This window comes from Candoia aspera, chromosome 1, assembly GCF_035149785.1.
Source record: "Candoia aspera isolate rCanAsp1 chromosome 1, rCanAsp1.hap2, whole genome shotgun sequence".
In the NCBI taxonomy this organism is placed as follows: domain Eukaryota; kingdom Metazoa; phylum Chordata; class Lepidosauria; order Squamata; family Boidae; genus Candoia; species Candoia aspera.
This window is the reverse complement of record NC_086153.1, coordinates 15,155,017-15,178,278: the sequence shown is the minus strand read 5'-3', so window position 1 is coordinate 15,178,278 and position 23,262 is coordinate 15,155,017. Positions and strand designations below refer to the sequence as shown.

At 40.7% G+C, this 23,262-nt stretch overlaps 1 protein-coding gene across 5 annotated transcripts in view; it reads left to right on the top strand.

Annotated features, from left to right (window-relative positions):
- The first annotated feature begins 3,794 nt into the window (after positions 1-3,794).
- The window catches only part of CUX1 (cut like homeobox 1), a 344,892-nt gene continuing 325,424 nt past the window's right edge, over positions 3,795-23,262 (top strand). For 4 of the 5 annotated variants that reach the window (XM_063297970.1, XM_063297953.1, XM_063297944.1 and 1 more), the window contains exon 1: positions 3,795-3,955. In XM_063297970.1, coding sequence (XP_063154040.1) covers positions 3,893-3,955 — 63 coding nt within the window. In that variant the 5' untranslated portion in view covers positions 3,795-3,892. The remainder of the gene's footprint in view (positions 3,956-23,262) is intronic. The other variant, XM_063297962.1, reaches the window with a different exon arrangement.

Below are 23,262 nucleotides of genomic sequence, written 5' to 3'. Positions count from 1 at the left end.
CATGAGCTGGAATTGCCTTACACAGAGAGGGCCGTTGACTCATCAGACTTATACAGGTAGTTCTTGCTTAGTGACTGTCTTGGACAGCAACCATTTGCATTTAAGACCATGATGAAAAAGTAACTTTATGACCAATCGTCGCATTTATGACCTTCATGGGTCTGTAAAACAAAGGAAAGCTGAAGTAAGATTGTAAGCACAATCGCGGTTTCACTTTTCGACTGCTTCGCTTAACGACCAAGTTGCCAGTCCCAATTGTAGTTGCTAAGTGAAGACTACCTGTATGCTGGTTGTGTGGTTGTGTTCACGTGACTTGTTTACTGCTGCTTCCTTTAATCAAGTTTTACTCAAGCCAATTTTCTGCTTCTCACACCCACTTACCATGATAAATTAACCACATGGATGGGCTCATTCAAAATACTAGCTTCATATGTGACTGACTAGCTTGTTGCTCCGTATGTCCCAGCTGGTGGCAGTCATGTAGAACTGAGGGCAGGGCTTTCCAACTTGTGAACCCCACGCCATTTTCTGCAGCCTGCACTAGAGGTACAGGCTAGGCCATTGGAAGCTCTCCGGGAAGAGAACCATCCTGGTGGGAATGGCTTAGCACCCTCACCTGGTCTGACTTGGCAGGCTTCTCGACAACTGCAGGACCTGGTTGGTTTTATTAGGCAGTTGGTGCCCTGAGGCTCTTGCCCAGCAGCACTGCCCCCTGGAAATCCCTGCCCACCTTTGTGCCCATGGTGGGCACTGCTTCTGAGGTGATGCTGGGTTCTCTGTACAGAGGCAGCAGGAAAGTGGGGCTTGAATAGGGAAGACAGGCTGGGGGACTGGAGTTTCCCAAGGGAGAGGAGGAGGCCTGAGTTTGGCCACCCTGCCACGAAGGTCTCTCTGCTGGGCAAGTGGGGAGAGACAGCGAGCACACAAACAGGGTCTCTCTGCCATGCAAAGGAAGGGTTCTGCCAGGCAAGGAGGAAAAAAAAAAGAAGAAAAGGAAACCAAAGGAGAAAGAGAACAAAGACCCCCCCCCCCACCTCAGATGGAAGAGAGAAGAAAAAGCAGAATTTGTGTAGCTCTTAGTGGAATGGCTTTCCTAGCTTATATCCATTTAGGCACATTCTTGGAAAAATATTACATATAATCCAGTGATAAAACCAAATGTTAAGTGTTTTGGTTAATGAAAAATGCTGCCAGCTGAGTGACCAAAGAAAAATGGCCCTGTTTTGCAAGTAGCTGTCTTTGGTAGTTTTTATTTTTTTTTTAATTTAATGCATATCTAATGGCATACTGTGGTAATCTTAATTTTCTTCATTTCTGAGCCCCTAGAGATTTTGTGAGAGCTAGCTGGGTGTACAGTAGCAGTTAAGTCATCACGCTAGAAAACAGGAGACCATGAGTTCTAGTCCTGCCTCAGGCATGGAGCCAACTGGGTGACCCTGGGCCAGTCATACCCTCTCAGCCCTAGGAAGGAGGAGGAGGCAAGGGCAAGCCACTTCTGAAAGTCTTGCCAAGGAAATTGCAGGGACTTGTCCAGGCAGTCGCCAGGAGTCAAGATTGACTTGAAGATACAGGCACAAAGACACACACGCACACCTAGAAAAGGCTTCGGTGATCTGGCTTTTGGGTGAATGAACTAGTCTGCCCGTGGCACTTGTTAGAGTTTGAGACCCCTAGTCTAGGCCGTGGTCAGCTGTTTCCAATTCAAGTAAAGCCTTCTTGGGGTCACTGGAAAATTCTCTTGAAATGCAAATAGCAGCTTCAGAGAAGAATTTTTTTATCTAGACTGTTGTAAAGAGAAAAGAGTTAAACTCTCACTCCAATTCATTCACAGTTTAGAATATGCCCTGCCTTTACCAAAGCTGCCATTTACATAACAACGAATGTTCCCATTAATTGCAGTTTGCCGGCAGTGCTGCAAGGAAGATACCAAACTCTTACAGAGCGCCCGAGGGAATCTCAGACTGACATCCTACACAGTCTCACTAGAAAGTAAGATTCATGGAACTAGTGGGACATGTCTGAGTAAACATGCATAGACTTGTGCTACCTGCCCCATCAAACTCATTAGCACTTGCAGCTCCAAAGAATGTGAGGCTTAGTTACATGACCTCAGCGTACGTTGTATGCCTGTGTACACATATTCAAGGAGCGCAGTTCCATCAAAGTCGTGGGTATTTACTGTGGATGAAAAAGGACTAGGGTTACAATTCAAAGTGTTGATTTGGGGTTCCAGTTACACCAGAAAGCTTCTCTATATATGACATGTGAGCATTAATATGAATAAGTGTGCCTCCGGATGTTTGTGGGGGCGGGGAGAAAGAAAGGGATCCTCCCATTTAGGGCTATAGCTCTGGGCTGCAAAAATCCAGACAACCTTTAGAAGGGAGCAAAGAAGTACTTAATTCCATTTATTAATGTCAAGGCTGGACTATAGAATTTGGGGGGAGGTCAAGGAGTTTGTTTGACTTTGGAGTTATATGCAAAGGCACATAGTCTAAAATGGGCCAGAACGATTTAGTTCAAGTCAAATCAAATTCCATTAATTCAATACAGTATAGTTAATGTGATTACTTCCCATTGATTTCATACTTCTCTTCTTTCACCTTAACATTTTCTATTTGATTGTAAGGCGCAGTGGCTGCACCCAAGCTTTCGGTTCAGGTTGTACATCTGATTTATGAACCACATTTGATTCTGCAACATTTAAGTATGTTTACACAAGAGTAAATCTCACTGTTTTAAGGTAAATGTATTTACTTACTGTTGCAGTCTTTTAAATACAAGCTAGGAAGATGAAGACCAGGTGAATTCTGTGGGGCTACCTTTAAATGTATCTTTCTGTACTTCACAGCTTTATAATTCTATTGCATGCCACCTTATGAGGGTTTTATTGTACTTCTACCAACTACTATCGAAATGTATATCATATTCACGGGGAACGCTATTTACACCATATACCAAAAGTTTAAAATAGAATTTCTCTCCATAGCCCTTTTAGGGAAAGAACTATTAGTGTATTGTGCCTAAAATTAATTGAATTTTATTGTTACTATTGGTAAGATGCTTCAAGCTTTCCCCAAACAATACTTTTACAGTACAGCTATTCCATATATTGCTGTATTTTAGAAAATGCACAAATAAAATGACTCACACACACGTTATCCATATCCATACACAAACACAAGCTGAATTTAACTCTAGAGAAAAGCCTCGAGAAAACTATCGCTGTTAAGTTATTCAAAAAGTAGGGATGTAAAAATTTCATACGACTTTCAAAATGCATTCCGTTCTATTTTCATTCTGATACTTCGTTTTCCCTCCAAAATATTATCCCTCTATGCATGACTCCGGGTGTGCATATCTATATCTATAACTATCTATGCATGTCTTAGTCCGCGCTCGCGTGTGTTTTTTAACACATATACATTATATATAGCAAGTGTATACGCAGCGCAAGTGGAAAAACAGTAACTTGGGTCAAAAGTCCAAAAGAGAACCGCATAAAGTGTGGTTTCTTGCCGTTGACACAAAGGAAGAGTGCGCGTTTTGCAGAGATAAAATGTCTGAACCCACATTAATGTTCTCTCCCTGGGCTGGCAGTCCAGCCGCCATTCCGAGAGCTCCCTGTTTCGCCGGTCCGGGTTTTCCGCGCGCCCTCAACTTGCCTGGCTTTGCTGCCGGCCTCTCTTGCTCGCGCGCGCGCGCTCTCTCTCTCTCTCTCTCTCTCCACTCTGTGAGCGTCTCGCTCGCTCGCCCGCCCGCCCGCTCCCTCCCTCTCTCTTCCCCCCTTTCCTCCTCCTCCTCCTCCTCCTCCTCCCTCCCTGTGCACTCTCCAGCCCCTCTCTCTCTCTCGCTCGATCCGCCGCTCACTTCTGTCTCAATATGTCTCAAGATGGCGGCCAATGTGGGATCGATGTTTCAATATTGGAAGCGCTTTGATTTACAGCAGCTGCAGGTCAGGCTCGGGGTCCGCTGGCGCGTGGGTCTCCCCCTCTCCCTGGGACCCCCTTTCCTTCTTCTTCCCCCTCCCCCTCCTTCCCCCCTGGAGGTGCCCTGGGGGGCTCCCCCTTGTCTTCCCCCTTAAGAAAACCTCCCACCCCCCCTCAAGTAAAAAGTCTCGGCAGAAGCAGCGCCCCCCCTCCTGCGGGTCCCCCGCTCCCTCCAAGGCTAGCTGAGACCCGGCGGTGGTGGCCGCCAGCCCTGCCCGCCTCCCCTCGCCTCTTTCCGCCTTGCCTCCCATCGATAACCCTGCGCCGCCGCCGCGATCAGAAATTGATCCTCTTTGTTCAATTCATCGATCCCAACAAGATGGCGCCGCCGCCGCCGAGGTGGCTTGTCCCGGGATGGAGGAGCCGCTTCGCCACCTTCCCCCTCCCGCGCCGAAGCGCCCCTTCCCCAAAACAGCATCACTCCGGGAACCGGGTTTCCTTTAAGCCTCCCCCCGCATCCTTAGTTTTATAAATAGGGAGGACAGAGAGTCACCGGGGGGTTAATAATACTAATAACAATAACGGGGAGCGGGTTTGCCCTCTCTTCCTTGAGTCCTGATTATTTGTGCAGCCCCTTCCCCCAAGCCCAGACGCATTTAATTCTTCCACAGCACTTTTCTTTAACCTCTTCCCCCCCCTTCCGACTTGTCTCTTTTTAAAAGGGAGGGAAAAGAGTGAAGGGTTATATTTATAACTGGAGAGATTGTCCCCTCTTCCTGATTTCTACTTATTTTTGCACTCCCCCGTCTAAAACAGACCCTGCTTTAACAACACTTTAACAGCAGCCCACAATTAGTATCTTTAACAGTCCCACAGTTTTCAGAGGGGGTAGTTCTAAGGAAATGTAACTTGTGAAGGAGGGGGCTGTCTTGTTTTTCTCCCCCCCACCGGACACCCCCTACCTTTTTTTCTCTTTTTCTGTAACAGTCCTCCAGTTTTATAAAGCAAAAGAATAAGGAACTAAAATCATCATAATATATTTTTAAAAATAGATGCATATGTGGATCTCTGCTTTTTCTGTTTTCTAGGTTGACTCCCCCTTCCAAAGCTGTGTGTTAAGGGGGGTGTTCTGGGGTGGCTTCCTTTTTATGACTCTCTCATCCTCAGGAAACCCCTCTTTTTTATGTGGAGGGAGGAATATTAAAATAACCTTTAATGTAAGGGAGTCTGACTTGTTTCTTTCACTCATTTCAGTCCCCCCCTTCCCTGCTAGAATGAGCCCCTTCTCTTCTTAACAGTCACTAAATTTTATGGGATGGGGGACGAAGTGTTAAAAGGGAAGCCTGTAGATGTGTTTTTGTGCGCACATCTTGTAATGTGTCTTCTGCTTTGGCCCCTCCAAAAAAACATTTTTGCTTCTGTACTTAACCCCCCCCCCCCAACTCACACACACCAAATTGAAGCTCGTGGGAAACTTTTCAGGGAGTTTATACGCTGACCAGGGAAGGGGGAAAAGCTGCTAGGAGTGACTTTTTCCTGCCTCCCCAGTATCAGAAGCTGCCGTATGAGGGCCAAGGAGGAACCCCCAGTTTTTCTCCCTCCTCTGCCATTGAAGCACTGATCGCCAACTTTTTTCACCCTCTCCAAACATGCCTTTTTTTTTTTCCTGATGGCAAACTAATGTATATAGCTGGAAAAAATATGAGCTGCCTTAATACTGGATTTAGCTTCTTTAAGATTCTGGCATCATTTTGTGGGGAGGGGTTCCTTGAAAGTGACTTTTGATTCCCCCCTTCTTTGCTTTTTAATTTAATGGACGGCAAGATTTCCCATTTCACTCCACCTCAGCCAAATGTTCTTCTTGCAGTTCTCTACTCACCCCCCCCCCATTTTTATTAGGACATTTAAGTCCCTTTGCAAAGTAATGGCAACTTTTCTCATTTTCTCCCATCCCAGTATTTGGGGAGGAAGTGTTTCCTCCCACTTCTTCCTTTCCCCAATTCCCCCAGAATGAGTTAAAAGGGGGGGAGGGGTCGAATTCGTTGATGCTTCTTTCATAGTGTGGGAAGGAAGAGAGAATGCAAGGTCAGGGGAGGACTTGTCTAATCCTGTTGTATGTTACGGGGTCCACTGTTTGCCTTTGATGCCATTGTGCGAGAGAAAGGGAAAGAGGAAGGAGATGGAGATCTTGTAATTGGGGAGGAAAGTCGAGTCTTCTATGGCTGTTCTCCTCCCATGAAAACCCTCAGTTCTTTAGATTGGAATGGGAGTGAAGAAATAAATCTCACCATCCTGTGTTTTCTCTTAAGTAAATCTCATGCTTAAGATTTCAGCTTCAGGTTAATCTGAGGGGGGGTGTTCTGTTCTGCTTACTTGTGAAGATGGGTGTTTGGGTAAGGGGGAAAAGAGAACTTTTTGCTGGATATCATTACCATCCTTTAAGGGAAGTGGGGGATCTCCCCTTTGAAAGGACCTCTTTCCTGCACCCACATATGCTTTTTCCTAAAAATGGGACTGCTCCCTGGGTTGCAGCCAAGAAGTCTTAAGGCTAGAACTGACCCTCCCCGAACCTGGTTTGTTTTCTGTGTCATCTGCACTTTGTGGAAAGAAGGGGGTGTGCTCTCTCATTTAGGAAAACTCTTTATTTCAAAGTTTTAATTGAATCTTCAGAGGCGGCCTCGAGTTTCGGGGGAGGCTACCCAATAGCAGGAGCTTTATGTCATTTTCCCTCAAATCGAGTTATATGTGTGTATGTCTCTCCTCTGGGATTGTGTGCTTATGTTCACCTGTTTAGCTTTACAAACATTGCCCCTTCATGCATTTTAAGAGGCTGGATTGCAGCTTGGAGGAGGGGGGTCTGTGCCACCTTACCTCTAAATCAACAGGGTTTGCTAACCTCCCTCCTCTCCCTTCACACATTCTCCAGTTGTTATTTCGTCCCTGTGTAGAAGTTGTTTCTGCAAAGTTGGGGGCCAGAGAAGTCCTACATGAGGTTCTGTTGTGATGTTGGTAGTGGTGATCTTGGAGGGTATGTTAAACTTCTTTGGGTTCCATGGGATCATCTTGACTTTGGGAATACATTTGGAAAAAGTGTGGGTATTTTTTACAAAGCTCTAATTAATAATTGCACCTGATGTAGGCTTCCAGTGCCTTAAGGATGTTATTTTTTAATGGAGGAGGGGGAGAACTACAGCACTGCAAGCCTCGACCCTTGTAGGGACACCCACCCCCATTTTTCTGGAACAGCTGTCTTAGTGCATAGTATTTAGATGATGGGAAGGAAGGGAGATCCCTCTTTGTTGCTTTTGTCCTTATGGTTGGGGGGTCATTGTTTATCTTGCTTCCTTATCTCAGGGTTCTCATTTTTTTGGCAGCGACAAGGCCTCTTTGCCTGGGGGAGATCACTGCCATAACAATCTCTATATCAAGTATTTTGATGCATGCTTCTCTCTATTTTTAACATACATTTTATGTTTAGAAGTCATATTTAAAGAAGAAATGGGTAAGATAAAGATGGCTTGCCTTGTGTGGGTGGGTGTTCCCCAGATGAGATTGCAGATCTACTTAATAACACAGCTCAGGTGTGTATGTGCGTGCATGTGTAAATAAATATGAATGACAAGTGGGAACAGCACAAAAAACCAGTAGGAGCTTTCCCTGTCGATCAGTGCTTTTTGTGGCATGGATTGGTTGATCTGGGGCAGGAAACTGTCCAGCCTCTATAAATGCCTGACATGTAAATGAATTTGGCTAGAGAACTGCTCTTTCCCCCTCCCTTCCTCTCTCCCCTGCTGAGTAGTCTGTTCAGCCAATGCCCATGTTGGTGTGAGGATAGTTCAGCATAGAAAGAGCTGGAAGTTGTGCTTACATAGATGTTTGGCACAGATGAAGAGGAAGTAAAGGTGAGGGCTCTGTCTGTGTGTGCTGGCATTAGAGATGGGTTGCTTAACTGGGGTTAATTCCTCTGAGGTGTCCTGAGAATAAAAGTGATAGTAAGACATCCTGATTTTGGGTTGTGTGTGTGCATGCACGGGTTGAGGAGTGGGATGATGCTTGTGCTGTCCCAGCTTTTTTGTCAATTGGGAGTTTAACTGTTGAAAAACATTCTGGCTTGTGGATATAAAGTGCTGTTCAACTGTTTTCCTTGTTCTCCTGAGGGAAGGGGCTGCTGCTCTTGGGCTTGGAAAAAGATTAAAAGATAAGGCAAATTATTTATTTGCTCTGTTTTTTAAAAAGATCTTTAGATTAAGGTAGACTTGTTTGAACTTTCTGTACTTGAAAGCGTTCTTAAAAATGAGCTAAAATACCTACAGGAATTCAGGAAATGAGACCCAGATGTGGAATTGTATGGATTAGATTAAGATGTAGTTAAACATGATCTGACAACTCTAATAGTAGCTGACTTCACTTTTGCCTATGTATTGTAATTGCTCTGAATGGAAAAATTTGCACATCCCATGAGAATAATCCTAAAATGTTTTGGCTGCTACTGCATGGGTACTTCTATAAATACTGTGTTTGTGAAAATAAAACTATATTGATTAAAACCAATCATTTCAAAGTGTAAACATATGTAAATTTAAATATTAGAATAGCAAAGAATGCAGCCAAATGGCAGTTTGATAATCATTTTTGTTACTGCTTTGTAAAAATAGTTCAGTTTAATTCTTGTGCCTACTGTAAAACTTGGTTTGGCACATTTGTATAAACTTCAATCTTGTTTTTGTCAAACTAAATGTGACCCTCTTCTCAGTAGTGCTAGATTTCTTGTTGAAACCTTCTGGCAATATTGGCGTTGAGTTCTATTTGATTAATAATTTTTTTACACAAAATTCCTTTATGCTGTGTATAGCCAGGCTTTGTGTTAATTGGCTGTCTTGCTAGGAAGATAATTATACTGCAACAGTTCATCTATCATAGAGATGCAGTATATAGTGTAATACAGATATAATTGCCACTTTCTTCCCAAGGCAAGATATACTCAGAAATCTTCATGAACTTGTACATACTGTTGACTCTGATGAATACTAAAAGAGTTGTGGCTGACACGCTACTCTGCAGTATTCTTCTTGTCTTGTATTTTAAGGAAGAGCGGCTACCATTGCCCTCTTCTGCACAGTGCCACACATTTTTTTTCTCGAGAAGCAGAAAAGAATGTCAGTGATGCCGAACACTTCACTTTAGCTTAGCTGTTCTTTTGGCTTTGTAGCTTTTCTCTCTCTCCCTCTCTTAGTGGCTATGGAGAATGTGTGTGATAATGGCTCTCACCTTGCTGGGATATATGGAAAGAAGGCAGTATCTGAAGAGTTTGTTAGAACCAACAGCCACTAAGACATGTGCAGAGCTTAGAATGTGCACTTCATTTAAAAAGTTAATTACATGACACCAAATTTCATTTGTAATTCCTACTCTGGGATAGTCCCACTAAAGTGAAAACCTGTCAGTTTGAATTGTCATGACCTTTGAATTCATGTCAGATTTCCTTTTATGGGCTGAAAGAACTAGAAGGGAAAACAGTATCTGGTTGCAACTGGTTATTGGAGAATCTGATTCAGATCTCAATTATTATATGCAGTAGAGTTCTTCTGTGGTTGCGCTGGGCATAAAGTGGAATGGATCTGTAGCAAACCATCTGCCCCTTCTTTTTTCTGCCCCATTTGTAGAAGATTATGTAGTTTATAAATACCTGACTAGTTTGTGCTCTGTCAGGTAGAAATTTTCTGGAGGCTTCATTGGTTGCTTAGAGCTAGATGTGAAACCATATCAATTCCACGCTGCTGTTTCATTCCTTTTCTTTCCTGGGAAAGCCTATAAGGAGGTCAGAAGAAACTTCTGCTGCTGGGAGATAAGAAACTAAGAAAAGATGCACAGGCTGCCTGCTGGTAACTGCCCCTTCAGATACCTGACAGTGAAAGGCAGATTTCTGGCTCCAACCTCTTCTGCATCATAATATACAGCTCCAGGCTCCACAGTCTTACACTTGAGATCATATCAGTGTGAATTTTTAAAAAGCCAAGAACATAGCGTGGGGTTGACACATCCTCCTTTGCTCTCTGCTTCATGAACTCACTGTTATGGGAGAGTCCTGATGGCTCAGGCTGTTAACTGCAGAGGCTTACTCATGAGGCAGCTATCCAGAATTGTGGTTCTTAAATGTTTTTGGTTATCATTAGATGCTGGCCCTGTGGTACCTGAGCTCAGTGGTATAGTGGTAGAAGCACTGCTCAATATGAAAAGCTTTGAAACCAGCATAGCATTCCAAGTTGCTTCATTGCTACTTTTGGTTCTATCATCTCTTGGGTCATTTTTTTTTGATCCATAAAAGTCATGATTTTTGAAGCCAATTAGAGCCCACTAGCTTTGGTTTCTATATGCCTTTCCTATTTCTCTTCTTCGCTGTTCTAAGCTACCAGCAAACCCAGCAAGTTTACTCACCCTTTGATAATCAGTCCTGTATCACAGGTTGGTGGGTCTAGGTTAGTTTTAGACTTGTTTCATGGATGACCCACTGGTGCAGATTTTGTGTTGGCCTCCAGTTTTATCCAAAGCTGGTTTTGAGTTTTTCCCCCCGATTTTGCCTTCCATCCCCTGTATTACAAAAGGATCTCCTGGATATGGACAGTTTGCACTTGGCGGTACCATGCTTTTGCTTCAGAAACTAATAGCTAATTTGAAGTTGAGTTAAACCCAAGTTTAACTTGAGTGATCAACATTTAATGAGACTGCTGACATTGATTCTTTGCCTTTTCAGAGAAGATTATCCAGGTGTACTATTCGTATATAAACATATGTATTTGCACATATAAGTCTTCTGGGAGTTTATTCTTTGCTAATTCTAGGCTGTGTGACTCTGAGTTTACACATTCCCTAAACCTGATGTGGAATGTGGCTTGCTTTGCGTTGGGTTAGGATATCGCTTCAACCTAGCCAATTGTGTTTTATTCAGTAAACCTTGGTTAAACAAAGCATGGCCTAGTCTGAAATGCAGATCAGATCAGGGATTTGCCCAAGGTCTGTCCAGTAACCTTCGTGGATCACTGAGGATTTGTAACTTAGATGCTGTGTGTCCAAATTACGTTTCAGTGCAGTTTGTCTTCCACACTAGAACATAAGCAATAGTTTTTTTCTATGTCGTTATATTCACAGGATGGAAACTGGAGCATTGGTACAGTATAGGAAGAGTGATGTTGTTGTTGTTGTTGTTGTATTTTGTTGTAAATCCTCTTTATTTAGGGGCCTTCTAATTGCTGCATTGACCCCATTTATTCAATAAACTCAGAGTCCTGTTAAAAAAAATTATTTCTATTTGTCCTGACTTTTCTTCACACAAGGAAGGTATGCAGTGAAAGGACTTATTGAAAGTAAGCAAGCAAGAATAATGACTAGGATAACAACTTATTTCACAATACTAGTAAAACTATTATTCCCAATTGTCCATTAAATTAGAGAGTATATACATTTTGATGACATCATTATACAAATGATGACATTTACATTTTTTGCATCTATTTGTCATTTGTTTTAATTTACATCAAATGACTTAAATCACATTATTTTGCAGATGATGTAAATGCAACAGGAATTTCATCTGTTGCATTGGGGTCTGCTACATTGAGGCTTCACTACAATGTTTCATGGGAGGATAAGAGAAAATAGTCAAGGCTGAGTTACATATTAAAATGTCTCTCCATTACTTTTACGTTACTGGGGAAAAAGTAAGTGAAAATATGGTCCCTCATTTTACAAATCAGTAGATTTCTGGATAGAATATGGGGCTCCCCTGCTCATGGAAACCAGATATGAATGCTGAGCTATGGACAGGTCTGTTGTAGGGCAATTACACTTTCTAAATTGGGTATTCAACACTGCTGACATAGTAACTAGTTGCCAAATCATATTTAATAATGGCTGAAGGGGGTAGTCATTGGATTAATAATAAACTTTGTAGTGCAGACAAAACCCTGGAGACACTTGAATGCTATTATGATGAGCTTGGCTTTTAATACCTAAGTGAAGAGTTAAAGTGATGGGCTGTAGTACTAAAGAACATGAACAGGTCCTGGTGTTACTACAGTTAGGGCTAGATTACACTGCATATTTATTCAGGAATGTAGGAACTATTGCCAAGATCCATTTTTGTCTGGTAATTTATTCTATATAGGAATTATAATAATGCATATAAATATTCTTTTTGTTGCCCTAGAAGTCATGGCAACTCTACATAGCAGCACAATAATGATTTGCGTTGGTATGGAAAGACTGTAGGATACTCATGCCTATTCTGATCTACCATCTTGCTTAAGACTGAATGAGTGTACAAGTCAATCCATTTTTTTTTTTAAATTTTTGCTCCATGAAGATAGCAGTCTGCTTTTGAAAGCTTTCTCTAGGGTACCTTGCCATTATTCCTTTGACTTGCTGCCAGTCTGTCTGAAGCATCAAGTATTAGGCATGCTGGCATGGCAAATCTGCATTTGTTTTCCATTTCTGAGATCTTACGAGTTCATTTTAATAGAGGAAGCTGCCTCTCATATTAAGTCAAGCCATTTGTCAACCTAGCCCAGTAAAATGGCTCTTCAGTGTACAAGAAACACTTTTTTCCCTTACCTGTGATGATCTCCTTATACTCATGCCACTGGTTGAATGGGGGACAAGGCCATGGTTTATTTTAACCATGGGCTGTTCACACTGTACAATGTCGCAAGCTATGTATTACAGCCATAGTATCTGTGTTCACACTTCATACTAAATTGTTTAGTATGTTTTAACCATGATTTGCTTGTGGCTTAGCATGATGTGTGAACCCAGTTACTGCTGCATTGTGGTCCACTGTCACCAGTGTTTTAGTGTAGGGTTCACAGGTCATGTATAAAATTCACTGCCATTCCACCCATTAAAGATAAAGGATTGTGTATATCTTAACATGTAGATTACAAAAAAAAATTTTTTTCTTTAATGTTGTGTTAATACAGTAGTATGTGAGCTTTTAAGCCTCTTATATAAATAGAAATTTGGAAACATTTTTAAATAGCATTCTGCTTTGAATTTTTTTTTTTGCAGCAGCAGGAATATAAATTTTGTGAATGAAAGAAGCATAAAACAATTTATGATAAAATCAACATTTTCACAATATATATTTGTACTTGCAAAATATACATTTGTGACACCTGAATCAGTTCTCATGGAATGTCATTAATAGGGAAGAATTGGGAGGAAAGGTCCTCAGAGCCCCCAGATTTTGTTTCTTATTTCAATATGATAAATCTACCTTGCGTTGACAGAGTAGGGTGGTTCATATCTGGAGGCAAAGAATGCTTTGATATTTTTCTTCTGAATTTTTTGTAGGTCTCTGACAAAAACTGGGAAAATAATGTTTAGCATTTACATAATGCTTTCTCTGACCATTCCAAGTGCCATTTTGATAATCCTTCCAGTAACCCAGTGCTATTTCCTTTGTAATATAGACACAAGGGAAAGAGGGTCAGAGAATAGTAATATGATGACCAATTATAATTTCCTATATTTCAATATGTTTCAATAAAGGACTTCTAAGTCCTTCTTTCCCTTCTTCTCCCCTCTTGGGCAAGAGCTCCAGATTCCCGTGCAAACTAAAATTGTTGGAATGCTCTATTCTAGATAGTTATTAAAAGTCTTATTCTCTTGTCATCTTACTAAGGATAGCTTTGCACATTTGGACTGATCAAGAAATTCCAATCAGTTTTTCCCACAGTGAATGGAGAGCACTGAAAATATATTTATAAACTGTTTGGGAAACTTGAGCGGCTCTATTTTATCAGAAATGTGTGCATGAATGTTTAAAGGTACAGTGTGCGTAGGATGTATGTATATTTGGTCTGGCATAGCAAATACATAGTTGCTGACACCACACTCAAGTTTTTTGCAGCACATGGTTAGACATATAGTTCTTTACTTGTTTCTGTCTTTTGTTTTAAATAAAATTAATACCCTTACTGATGCACTTTCATTAAAAAGCTTAATAAGAGTTCTTAATGAGAGTGACTGTGGAATGGAGACATCTGGTGGCATTTAAGAATGTTGCCCCTTATTCACACAACCCTTTCCACTGTAACTACTCTGGTGTAGTTATATAGGTTATCCACTCTGTTCACAATGTAAAACGGGTGGTTAAGTGAACAAAACTGCTTCTAATAAAGACTGGCATTTAGGGAAACAGATTCATAGCTCATCCAAAGAGATGTGAAAAAATGGGGACCATACTGAAAGTATGAAATATTGCCAAACCTATTCAAAGTTATATTTGAAGCTGACAAGACAACAAGCAGGCTGACAATTTTAGCTATGCAATAAAAAGAACTAATTGACATGCAAAATAAATATTAGATATTGAAGAATGTCATCTCATTTGTCCAATTTATGGTGTTTGAGTATTGTGTTACACTGGATAATGAGACTGTATCTATGGTTGAGATAAACAGTAAAAATACAAACTGGTTTAATAGTCCATTAAATTCAATTGCATAAGAATACCTGGATGACCGTAATTACCTCGGGTAGTAACAGAATTCTTAGCATCCTCATCAATCTACAGTTTCTAGGATTCCTTGAGAAAAAATCCATTTTATGTTTATATTTGTAGTATAGGTAACTGTGGAGGATATACTTTGTACACCTCCATGATACCATGACCCCTGACTTTTGAGTTCATAACCATTTCATTCATCGAACCTAATAAAGGTTAAAGTAATGATGTCCAGTGTTTTTTTCCCCCTTAGCCATAGGTATGCTTTGCTTACCTGGGAAACACAGTTGCTGGATTCATGTACTATACTCAGCCACCGTGTAGTTGGTTTTAGCTTAGCCTGTTGTGTGAAACAAGCCGTTGCATTTCGTAAACCACAATATTTGACTTGGTGTTATTGATGAACCCTGGCATTGTAATCAAACAAAGATTAAAGCAAACCATGGCCTAGCATAATGTGTGAAGCCAACCAGTAGCTTTTACACTATGATTTGGCACTACATGCATGACTGTACTACACAGATAAGCCTCTTTTTCCTGCATGCCTAAGAGAAGGACTTAGCAAGGATTAAGTTTTACTTGCTATAGTTCCAGGCTTTGAATTTATGTATAAAGTAGAAATTATTGTTAAAAGAAGCTCTAACAAACTATCCAAACTATGGTTCAGAGTTATCCAGAATGATTTGGATAATTTAACCAGAGTTTATTTTGAACTGTGATTCAAGTTATGAGCCATAGCAAAAGGATATGAGTTAAGTTCTCCTGGCCATGTAGGAGGAAGGCTCTAATCTGAGGCTTGCTTGATTTTTCAGAAAGTCAGCTGTAAGTGGTAAGTTGTCAGTATTATGTGCAAATATGTCCAGTGTGTAAAGTGTCAGGTTTTGCTTGATTCCCAAAATAAGGAATTGTTGCAAAGTGTATTACCAATTCACAGGACATATTATACAAGTGTGTGTCAAGTTTGTATTCAAGAAAAAGAAAGAAATTGTGGACAAGCCCAGAATGGCACAAGAATAAATATTAGTTTCAGTTCAGTTTCATGGGCAACTTTTGAGAAAGTTAACATGTATGTGTGTTTCTACAGGTTTTAACAATCCTTTTAAAAAGATCTTATGTATCTTCTCAAGCTTTTTAAGGATTACTTACTGTGGGGAACGAATTATTGAAGTAGATGGACACATGTACTTTCCCACTACTCTGCATTTACTTGTTACAAGTAAATATGAGCTAAAGTGTTTTGAGTTACCAGCTCAGCAGATTGTTCCAAATTTGTTAATAACAAGGCATGGTAGAATAATACTGGATCACTATGGCTTTCTATGACCTAAGACTATTTAAGATTACTTTCTAGTACTTGTTTTTAAAATCAAGATTAAAATGTGGTTATAAATTGTGAGTGACCTAATGTGAAAAATATCATGTCTGTTCTCCAAATATGGTGCTTAAAAGGACATTAAGCACACAGAATAGGCCCATCAATCAGTGCTTCAAGAGATGGATTACTTCCATGTCACCTTAACATTAATTTTAAAGCTGGCCTGTAGTTATGCTTGGCCATCTTCAGCACTCCAGAGGAAGCATGGGAAGAGAGAATACCGTAGATAGAAAAAGAGCTTCTTTGTAATTACTGCCAATAGTTTCCATGTTGTTAACAAATGAGTGCTAGAAGATGTTGCAAGCAACTTATGTTATCATTGTTGACACTGAAGCGTTATGACTAAAAATCAGGTGATTTGCTCTGATCTGCTCTTTCACAGTACAGCATGTAAAGCTTCTTATATTTCTGATTTGAATTCTCCCCCCTCTACCAGCCTTCATTATGGTAACAGGTTACACAAACTGTTTTAAGTCCTCAGTGATACTAAAGGGCACAACTTCTAATGATGTAAGCAAATTATATTGTTTGCTACTTAAACTCCAGTCATGTAAAAAAATGGTTAATAAGAATCTTCCAATTTCTAAAAACAAATTAGACTAAAAATAGAAGTGATGTGGGTGAATTCCCTATTCAGATTAAGGCTGTGGTATGGGGAGGTGAGATCCTCTGCCATTTTGCACACACTATCACTTGCTCCTCGTATCCTCTGATCCATCTTGTTCCTACCTCTAATAGCATACTTCTGATCTTCCCTGGGGGTAGGTCTAGGTGCTGTGTTTTATCCCTAGCTCGTCAGTAGTCCTATTCAATCATCTTCTGGAGGACTTGGAAAATGTGTGGCATTGCACGCAGTCCCAAAATTCCTTCTGAGACTCAGTTCTCTGCATGGTCCAAAAGCCTAATAAAGCAGAGTGCCAGCTTATAAATAATTAATGCAGTTAAGTAGTTCGGTGAACAGTTAAACATAAGTGCATCTCCCCCTTCAATCTTCAATTTTTGGACAGTTGGTGAGATCAAGAGGCAAGATGGGTGAGATGCATGGATGTGGAAGGTTGTAGCCCTGGTTCTCTCGGTCTTCTACAATATAAAGTCTGTCTAGTTTGAAGCTCTCATACCTGAATAGGATTGTGTCTTATCTAGTTGTGCTCTAAACCCTTTTACTTCTTTATTTTCTTTGCCAGAACTGTTGTTGTTGTTCATGCTATAAGCTAATAACCCTTACAGCCCATGACCCAATTCAGCATGTCACGTGAACAGGGCCTATTTGTTGCAATTTAATTGCAGCTATCCAGAGGGGCTTAGACTGTTTCATGTCATTTGACATGGGTAGATTTTCAGTTTAGATGGAAAAGTGCTTTTGGATTTAGTGTCCCTGAGGAGGAAAAGTTTTGGGCTGCAGAGTCAACGTTTCTCTAGCACTTTGAAGATCACTTTTCCACCTGTATTTTAAAAGCCCCACAATAAAATAATTATTTCATGACATATGTAAATGTTATGCTTGGACTTTAGGCACTTGAGGCTACAAGGTATTTGGAATTTTCCCAGCCTGCTTCCTAGTAAACTTTTGCAACTGGATACCTGTGGATGAGGGGCAATTCTGTGTGCTTTTACTGAATTTGTTGGTATGTTATTGCTGCTGCTGCAATAGGTGTTTAGATATTTTAACTATTTTTGTAATGAGGAGAATTAAAAGAAAAGGCTTTGCGCTAATAATGAAAGTGTTATTTATGAAACTTTTGTGATGAAGATTAAGAAGAATCAAGTGTTGGTTTTACGAATACTTTTTAGTTTGTTGCTTACAGGCTCACATGTGATCAGGTTGTTTTGTGAGTCATACCCTGTATATTGTAGGATGAACATGTTGTTGATTTGTTTAGTCGCTTCCGACTCTTCGTGACTTCATGGATCAGCCCACGCCAGAACTTCCTGTTGGTCGTCGACACCCCCAGCTCCCCCAGGGACGAGTCCGTCACCTCTAGAATATCATCCATCCATCTTGCCCTTGGTCGGCCCCTCTTCCTTTTGCCCTCCACTCTCCCTAGCATCAGCATCTTCTCCAGGGTGTCCTGTCTTCTCATTATGTGGCCAAAGTATTTCAGTTTGGCCTTTAATATCATTCCCTCAAGTGAGCAGTCTGGCTTTATTTCCTGGAGGATGGACTGGTTGGATCTTCTTGCAGTCCAAGGCACTCTCAGAATTTTCCTCCAACACCACAGTTCCAAAGCATCGATCTTCTCTCAGCCTTCCTTATGGTCCAGCTCTCGCAGCCATATGTTACTACGGGGAACACCATTGCTTTAACTATGCGGACCTTTGTTGTCAGTGTGATGTCTCTGCTCTTAACTATTTTATTGAGATTTGTCATTGCTCTTCTCCCAAGGATTAAGCGTCTTCTGATTTCCTGACTGCAGTCAGCATCGGCAGTAATCTTCGCACCTAGAAATACAAAGTCTTTCACTGCTTCTACATTTTCTCCCTCTATTTGCCAGTTATCAATCAAGCTGGTTGCCATAATCTTAGTTTTTTTGAGGTTTAGCTGCAAGCCAGCTTTTGCACTTTCTTCTTTCACCTTCATCATAAGGCTCCTCAGTTCCTCTTCGCTTTCAGCCATCAAAGTGGTATCATCTGCATATCTGAGATTGTTAATGTTTCCTCCAGCGATTTTAACTCCAGCCTTGGATTCCTCAAGCCCAGCATGTCTCATGATGTGTTCTGCGTACAAGTCGAATAGGTAGGGTGAGAGTATACAGCCCTGCCGTACTCCTTTCCCAATCTTAAACCAGTCCGTTGTTCCGTGGTCTGTTCTTACTGTTGCTACTTGGTCGTCATACAGATTCTTCAGGAGGCAGACAAGATGACTTGGTATCCCCATACCACTAAGAACTTGCCACAATTTGTTATGGTCCACAAAGTCAAAGGCTTTAGAATAGTCAATAAAACAGAAATAGATGTTTTTCTGAAACTCCCTGGCTTTTTCCATTATCCATCGGATATTGGCAATTTGGTCCCGAGTTCCTCTGCCTTTTCTATATCCAGCTTGTACATCTGGCAATTCTCGCTCCATGAACTGCTGAAGTCTACTTTGCAGGATCTTGAGCATTACCTTACTGGCATGTGAAATGAGTGCCACTGTTCGATAGTTTGAACATTCTTTAGTGTTTCCCTTTTTTGGTATGGGGATATAAGTTGATTTTTTCCAATCTGATGGCCATTCTTGTGTTTTCCAAATTTGCTGGCATATAGCATGCATTACCTTGACAGCATCATCTTGCAAGATTTTGAACAGTTCAGCTGGGCTGCCATCGTCTCCTGCTGGCTTGTTATTAGCAATGCTTCTTAAGGCCCACTCAACCTCACTCTTCAGGATGTCTGGCTCTAGCTCACTGACCACACCGTCAAAGCTATCCCCGATATTGTTATCCTTCCTATACAGGTCTTCTGTATATTCTTGCCACCTTTTCTTGATCTCTTCTGCTTCTGTTAGGTCCTTGCCATCTTTGTTTTTGATCATGCCCATTTTTGCCTGGAATTTACCTCCAATGTTTCTAATTTTCTGGAAGAGGTCTCTTGTCCTTCTTAAAAATAATTCCCTAAGGATGAACATAGGTAGTTGGAATAACAAAAATGTGGCACAGCAAAACTGAAAGGATTCTCAGAACTTTCTGCTTAGGTCATTCAAATATTGACAACATTCCTTTTTATATCTTGCATTTCTTAGCAATCACAGCCAACTGGTATGAGTATTCTCATCTACGTTTTTAAAGGTGGAAAGGTCACTCAATTACTACAAAATGTGGCTCAAAAATAACTCAGAAGTTGTTTCCTGTTTTTATGACAGCTGAAGGTGCTCTGGTAGTAACAGTGTATTATAAACTTACCCATTTTCTATGCTTAATGTGCATTCTTATTTACTGAGATGTGCATTTCTAATTCAGCCCTCTAGTTTCCTGACAGAAGCATCTCAATGGATTATGTCCCTTTTTAAAGATGGAAGGACACAGTTCCATGCTCATACTCTTGGTTTATGTGGAAGGAATGAAGGGGACAGGTTGGTTGGTTGGTTAGTTATTAATTACATTTATATGACTGCCCATCTCACAAAGAGTGACTCTGGGTGGGGTACAACAATCAGTTAAAACAAATACATAAAACAATCATTATTAAAAATGGAAAACAGAAATTATTTATCACATTTATATGGCTGCCCATCTCACAAAGAGTAACTCTAGGCGGTCTACAGAAGTATAGGTTACTTCTGCTGTGGAAGCTGATTTTATAAACATGCCATTTAAAATCTGGTGAGAAAGATATATAGAAGGGCTGTGCTTCTGACACCATAACCTATCTTAAAGTACCAGTGCACACAGATTCAGGAGGGATAGCTGTGCTTGAAACATGGCACTTAAAAGGTTTATTATGATACATGTTTCTGTAAGTTAGAGTTCTCCTCGGTAGGTGTGTAAAATGTGTTGTGTACCTCATAATAGGTCTTCTCATATTTTAAATTGCCACCAGATTGTGCTGTTTTCTCTCCATCCCCCAGTCATCTCCAAGATAGGTCTGGCTTCATGATGACAGTAAAAAGCCAGCCATTGGGCTTTGCAATTGATTAGCATGTCATTTGTTTTGTGAGACATTTTCTTGCTATTGTGATGTTTACACAGTCTTTTTAAATGTTCATTATGATCTGTCTTAGTCTGGAGCATAGATCTCTGATCTGTGAACACCAGTATAAATATGGTACTCCTGGTTGCCTCAGTACAAACAGTGCTTTAGTAAATTCAGTAATTTGATGTCAACTTTCCATAACTCTGTTCCTTAATTGGTTTGAAATTAATCTGAGTCCAGTAATCTCTCTATAGAACACCCTCCTCTTTTTTGTACTGTGTAAACTTTGTTTTAAGTGAGTGAGTTTTCTGGTTTGTTTTTCTAATTGATGGAATAAGTGAAGGCAGTATGTAAATTGAAGAGAATGAGTTTTTCAGCAGGCTGCATCTGCTCAGTGTCTATTACCTATTAAGGTAAGTTGTAACATACCTTTGGAAGATTGGTTTTACCATAAAGTATCATGTCTTAAAACAGATCAAAGCTTTATTAAGGTTTCTAGTTGCCTTTTTTTCTCCTTGTAATATAATTGAGATAAGAACTCTGTAAGAACTTTTAAAGTATCCAGTTAAAACTGTACTACTGTATGGTCAAACATAACATCAACCATCCAGTTAAAAACAAAAGCCACTTTTAACATTTGGGAAGGGGAAACAGCACATTTAAGTACCTTCTGAATATATTTGTGCATCCACAGGTACTTCATTTATTTGTGGTAATTATTAGTTGTGTGCTCTTGAAAAATGAGGGAAATATGTTCAGGGAAATTGAGTAACTTCCAAGGATTTCAGCACAAATTTGGGGCTGATGTAATACACTGGTGAGAGTGAGTTGTGAGCCAGGAGTCACAGCTTCAAGTCTAGGTCTACCCATGATGTTGCTAGATGGTTTGAGGAGCTTCACTGAGTTGGCATCAGACCTATCTGCAGTATGGTAGATAGTTCAGCTGTTAGGGAGAAAAGGCCAAGGTCACCTTGGTGGAAAATGGGAGTGCTCATCCATTTTTAAAGGAGAAAAACGTAGTCGTGCATAGGTAGAGAACATGTTGTGCAGCAGACAGCTGTATGTCCAGTCCTTAGCCTTTCCTGTCAGAAATGGCAGGAAATTTCAGGTAGTCAGTATAGCCCAGTGTGCTCACATGGTATTTTTAAAGCGTGTTGTGTGTCCTCCCAAAATGACTCCCAAGGAGGGATTGTTTGTTCACCATATGGTATCCTGGTACAGTTTCTGTGCTCCCAAACATCCCAATGTACCTTTGCCCCTTTTTTCCTGGGCGGGTGAGCACATTTCCAAACAAAATATAGGCTTTAACCACCCAGTATTTCTATTCTGTAAGACTGTGTATGGAATATATGTGAGGCCCAGAGGCATTCCTGTAGATAAAAGATGATGTTGGAGGCTGCCAGGATGCCAGCATCCCATTTAGTTATTTCTGGCCAGCACTGAAGGAGGTTTCGGCAAGCATAGACAGCACTGAACTAGATGGATCAATGGTATGATTCAATATTTTCTTCTGATCCTAACAGGATTATGTAACAATTACTGAGAAAATGTGTATGATGCACTTAAACCCTGTAAAGTGTCATACAAAGATGTATTACATTTCTCCAGGCATTCTTTCCCTCTCTGCTGTCCTTTTTATGAACCTAGGAAAGCATTACTTTAGTAATAGTTCTGCATCTAATAGGAATCTCTAGGACTGAGAAATAGTACAAGGGCCTCTTTGAATATACATCTCTTTGGGATATGATCGTAAGTAACTATTTATTATGCCCATTTTTCATTGCATATGTGAACAGTGCTTATTTTATGACTGTATTAAACTGAAGCTGGTAAGATAGGAAACGTATCTCAAATGAAAATTGCTTCTATTGTATCAACGCATTTACTCACTGCTTTTATTCACTCATGGGTTTTTTGTGGAGAAATAGAATTGGGCTGTACTTTGTATGGCCCTGTCTAGTTTGGTTAATGCACTGTGTGCTAAGGTATTATGATGTACATGTGTTTTTGTCCAAATTTATAAACAATTGCTTCCCCATTCTTAGTTGGGTTTCTTTGTCCTGCTGCTTGTTGTAGTTCAGTACTGTTGTGGGGCTATTCTGGAATAGATTTTAGGATCAGATTAGAAAGCCACCTGAGGCTCAACAGGTGGTATTTTGTGTTAAAGCTTATCAATCACACTCACATGAAACTATAATATGGTTGGTTTGGATTACAGTTTTAGGGGCATGCCTTAAATTAAACATGTATTTTGTTCCATGCCTACTTCTACCTTCATCTTCCTGCACATTTTCTTTTATCTCCCCTTGGTTTCATGTTATTGTAGCCCCTGATGCACATACCTATAACCTTGTGCGCCTCTCCCCCTAATCTTTCCACACCTTCTTTTCCCTTACCTCCCTCCTATAATGACTTTAAAAGGGACGCGGTGGCACTGCAGGTTAAACTGCTGAGCTGCTGAGCTTGCCAGCCACATGACCACAGAGGTGTCTACGGACAAACGCCGGCTCTTCGGCTTTGAAATGGAGATGAGCACTGCCCCCTAGAGTCGGACACGACTGGACTTAATGTCAAGGGAAACCTTTACCTTTTATAATGACTTTACTGTTTTCCTGCTCTCCCACTGTAGAACACCTTTGCCCATAACAGATATATTCTGGGTCTGTCTGGACCAAGTAAATGTTTTCCAGGTCCAAGCCCAGATGAAAAAGCGTGTTTTGGTTCAGGCCTGGGACTCCAGCACTGCTTGTTCCATGCATGGAATATTTTTCATGTCCTTTTTAGTTGGCTTAGTGTATTCATGCAAAGTGAGCCATTTTAGTTTATAAATCTTTGTTTATGGCTCA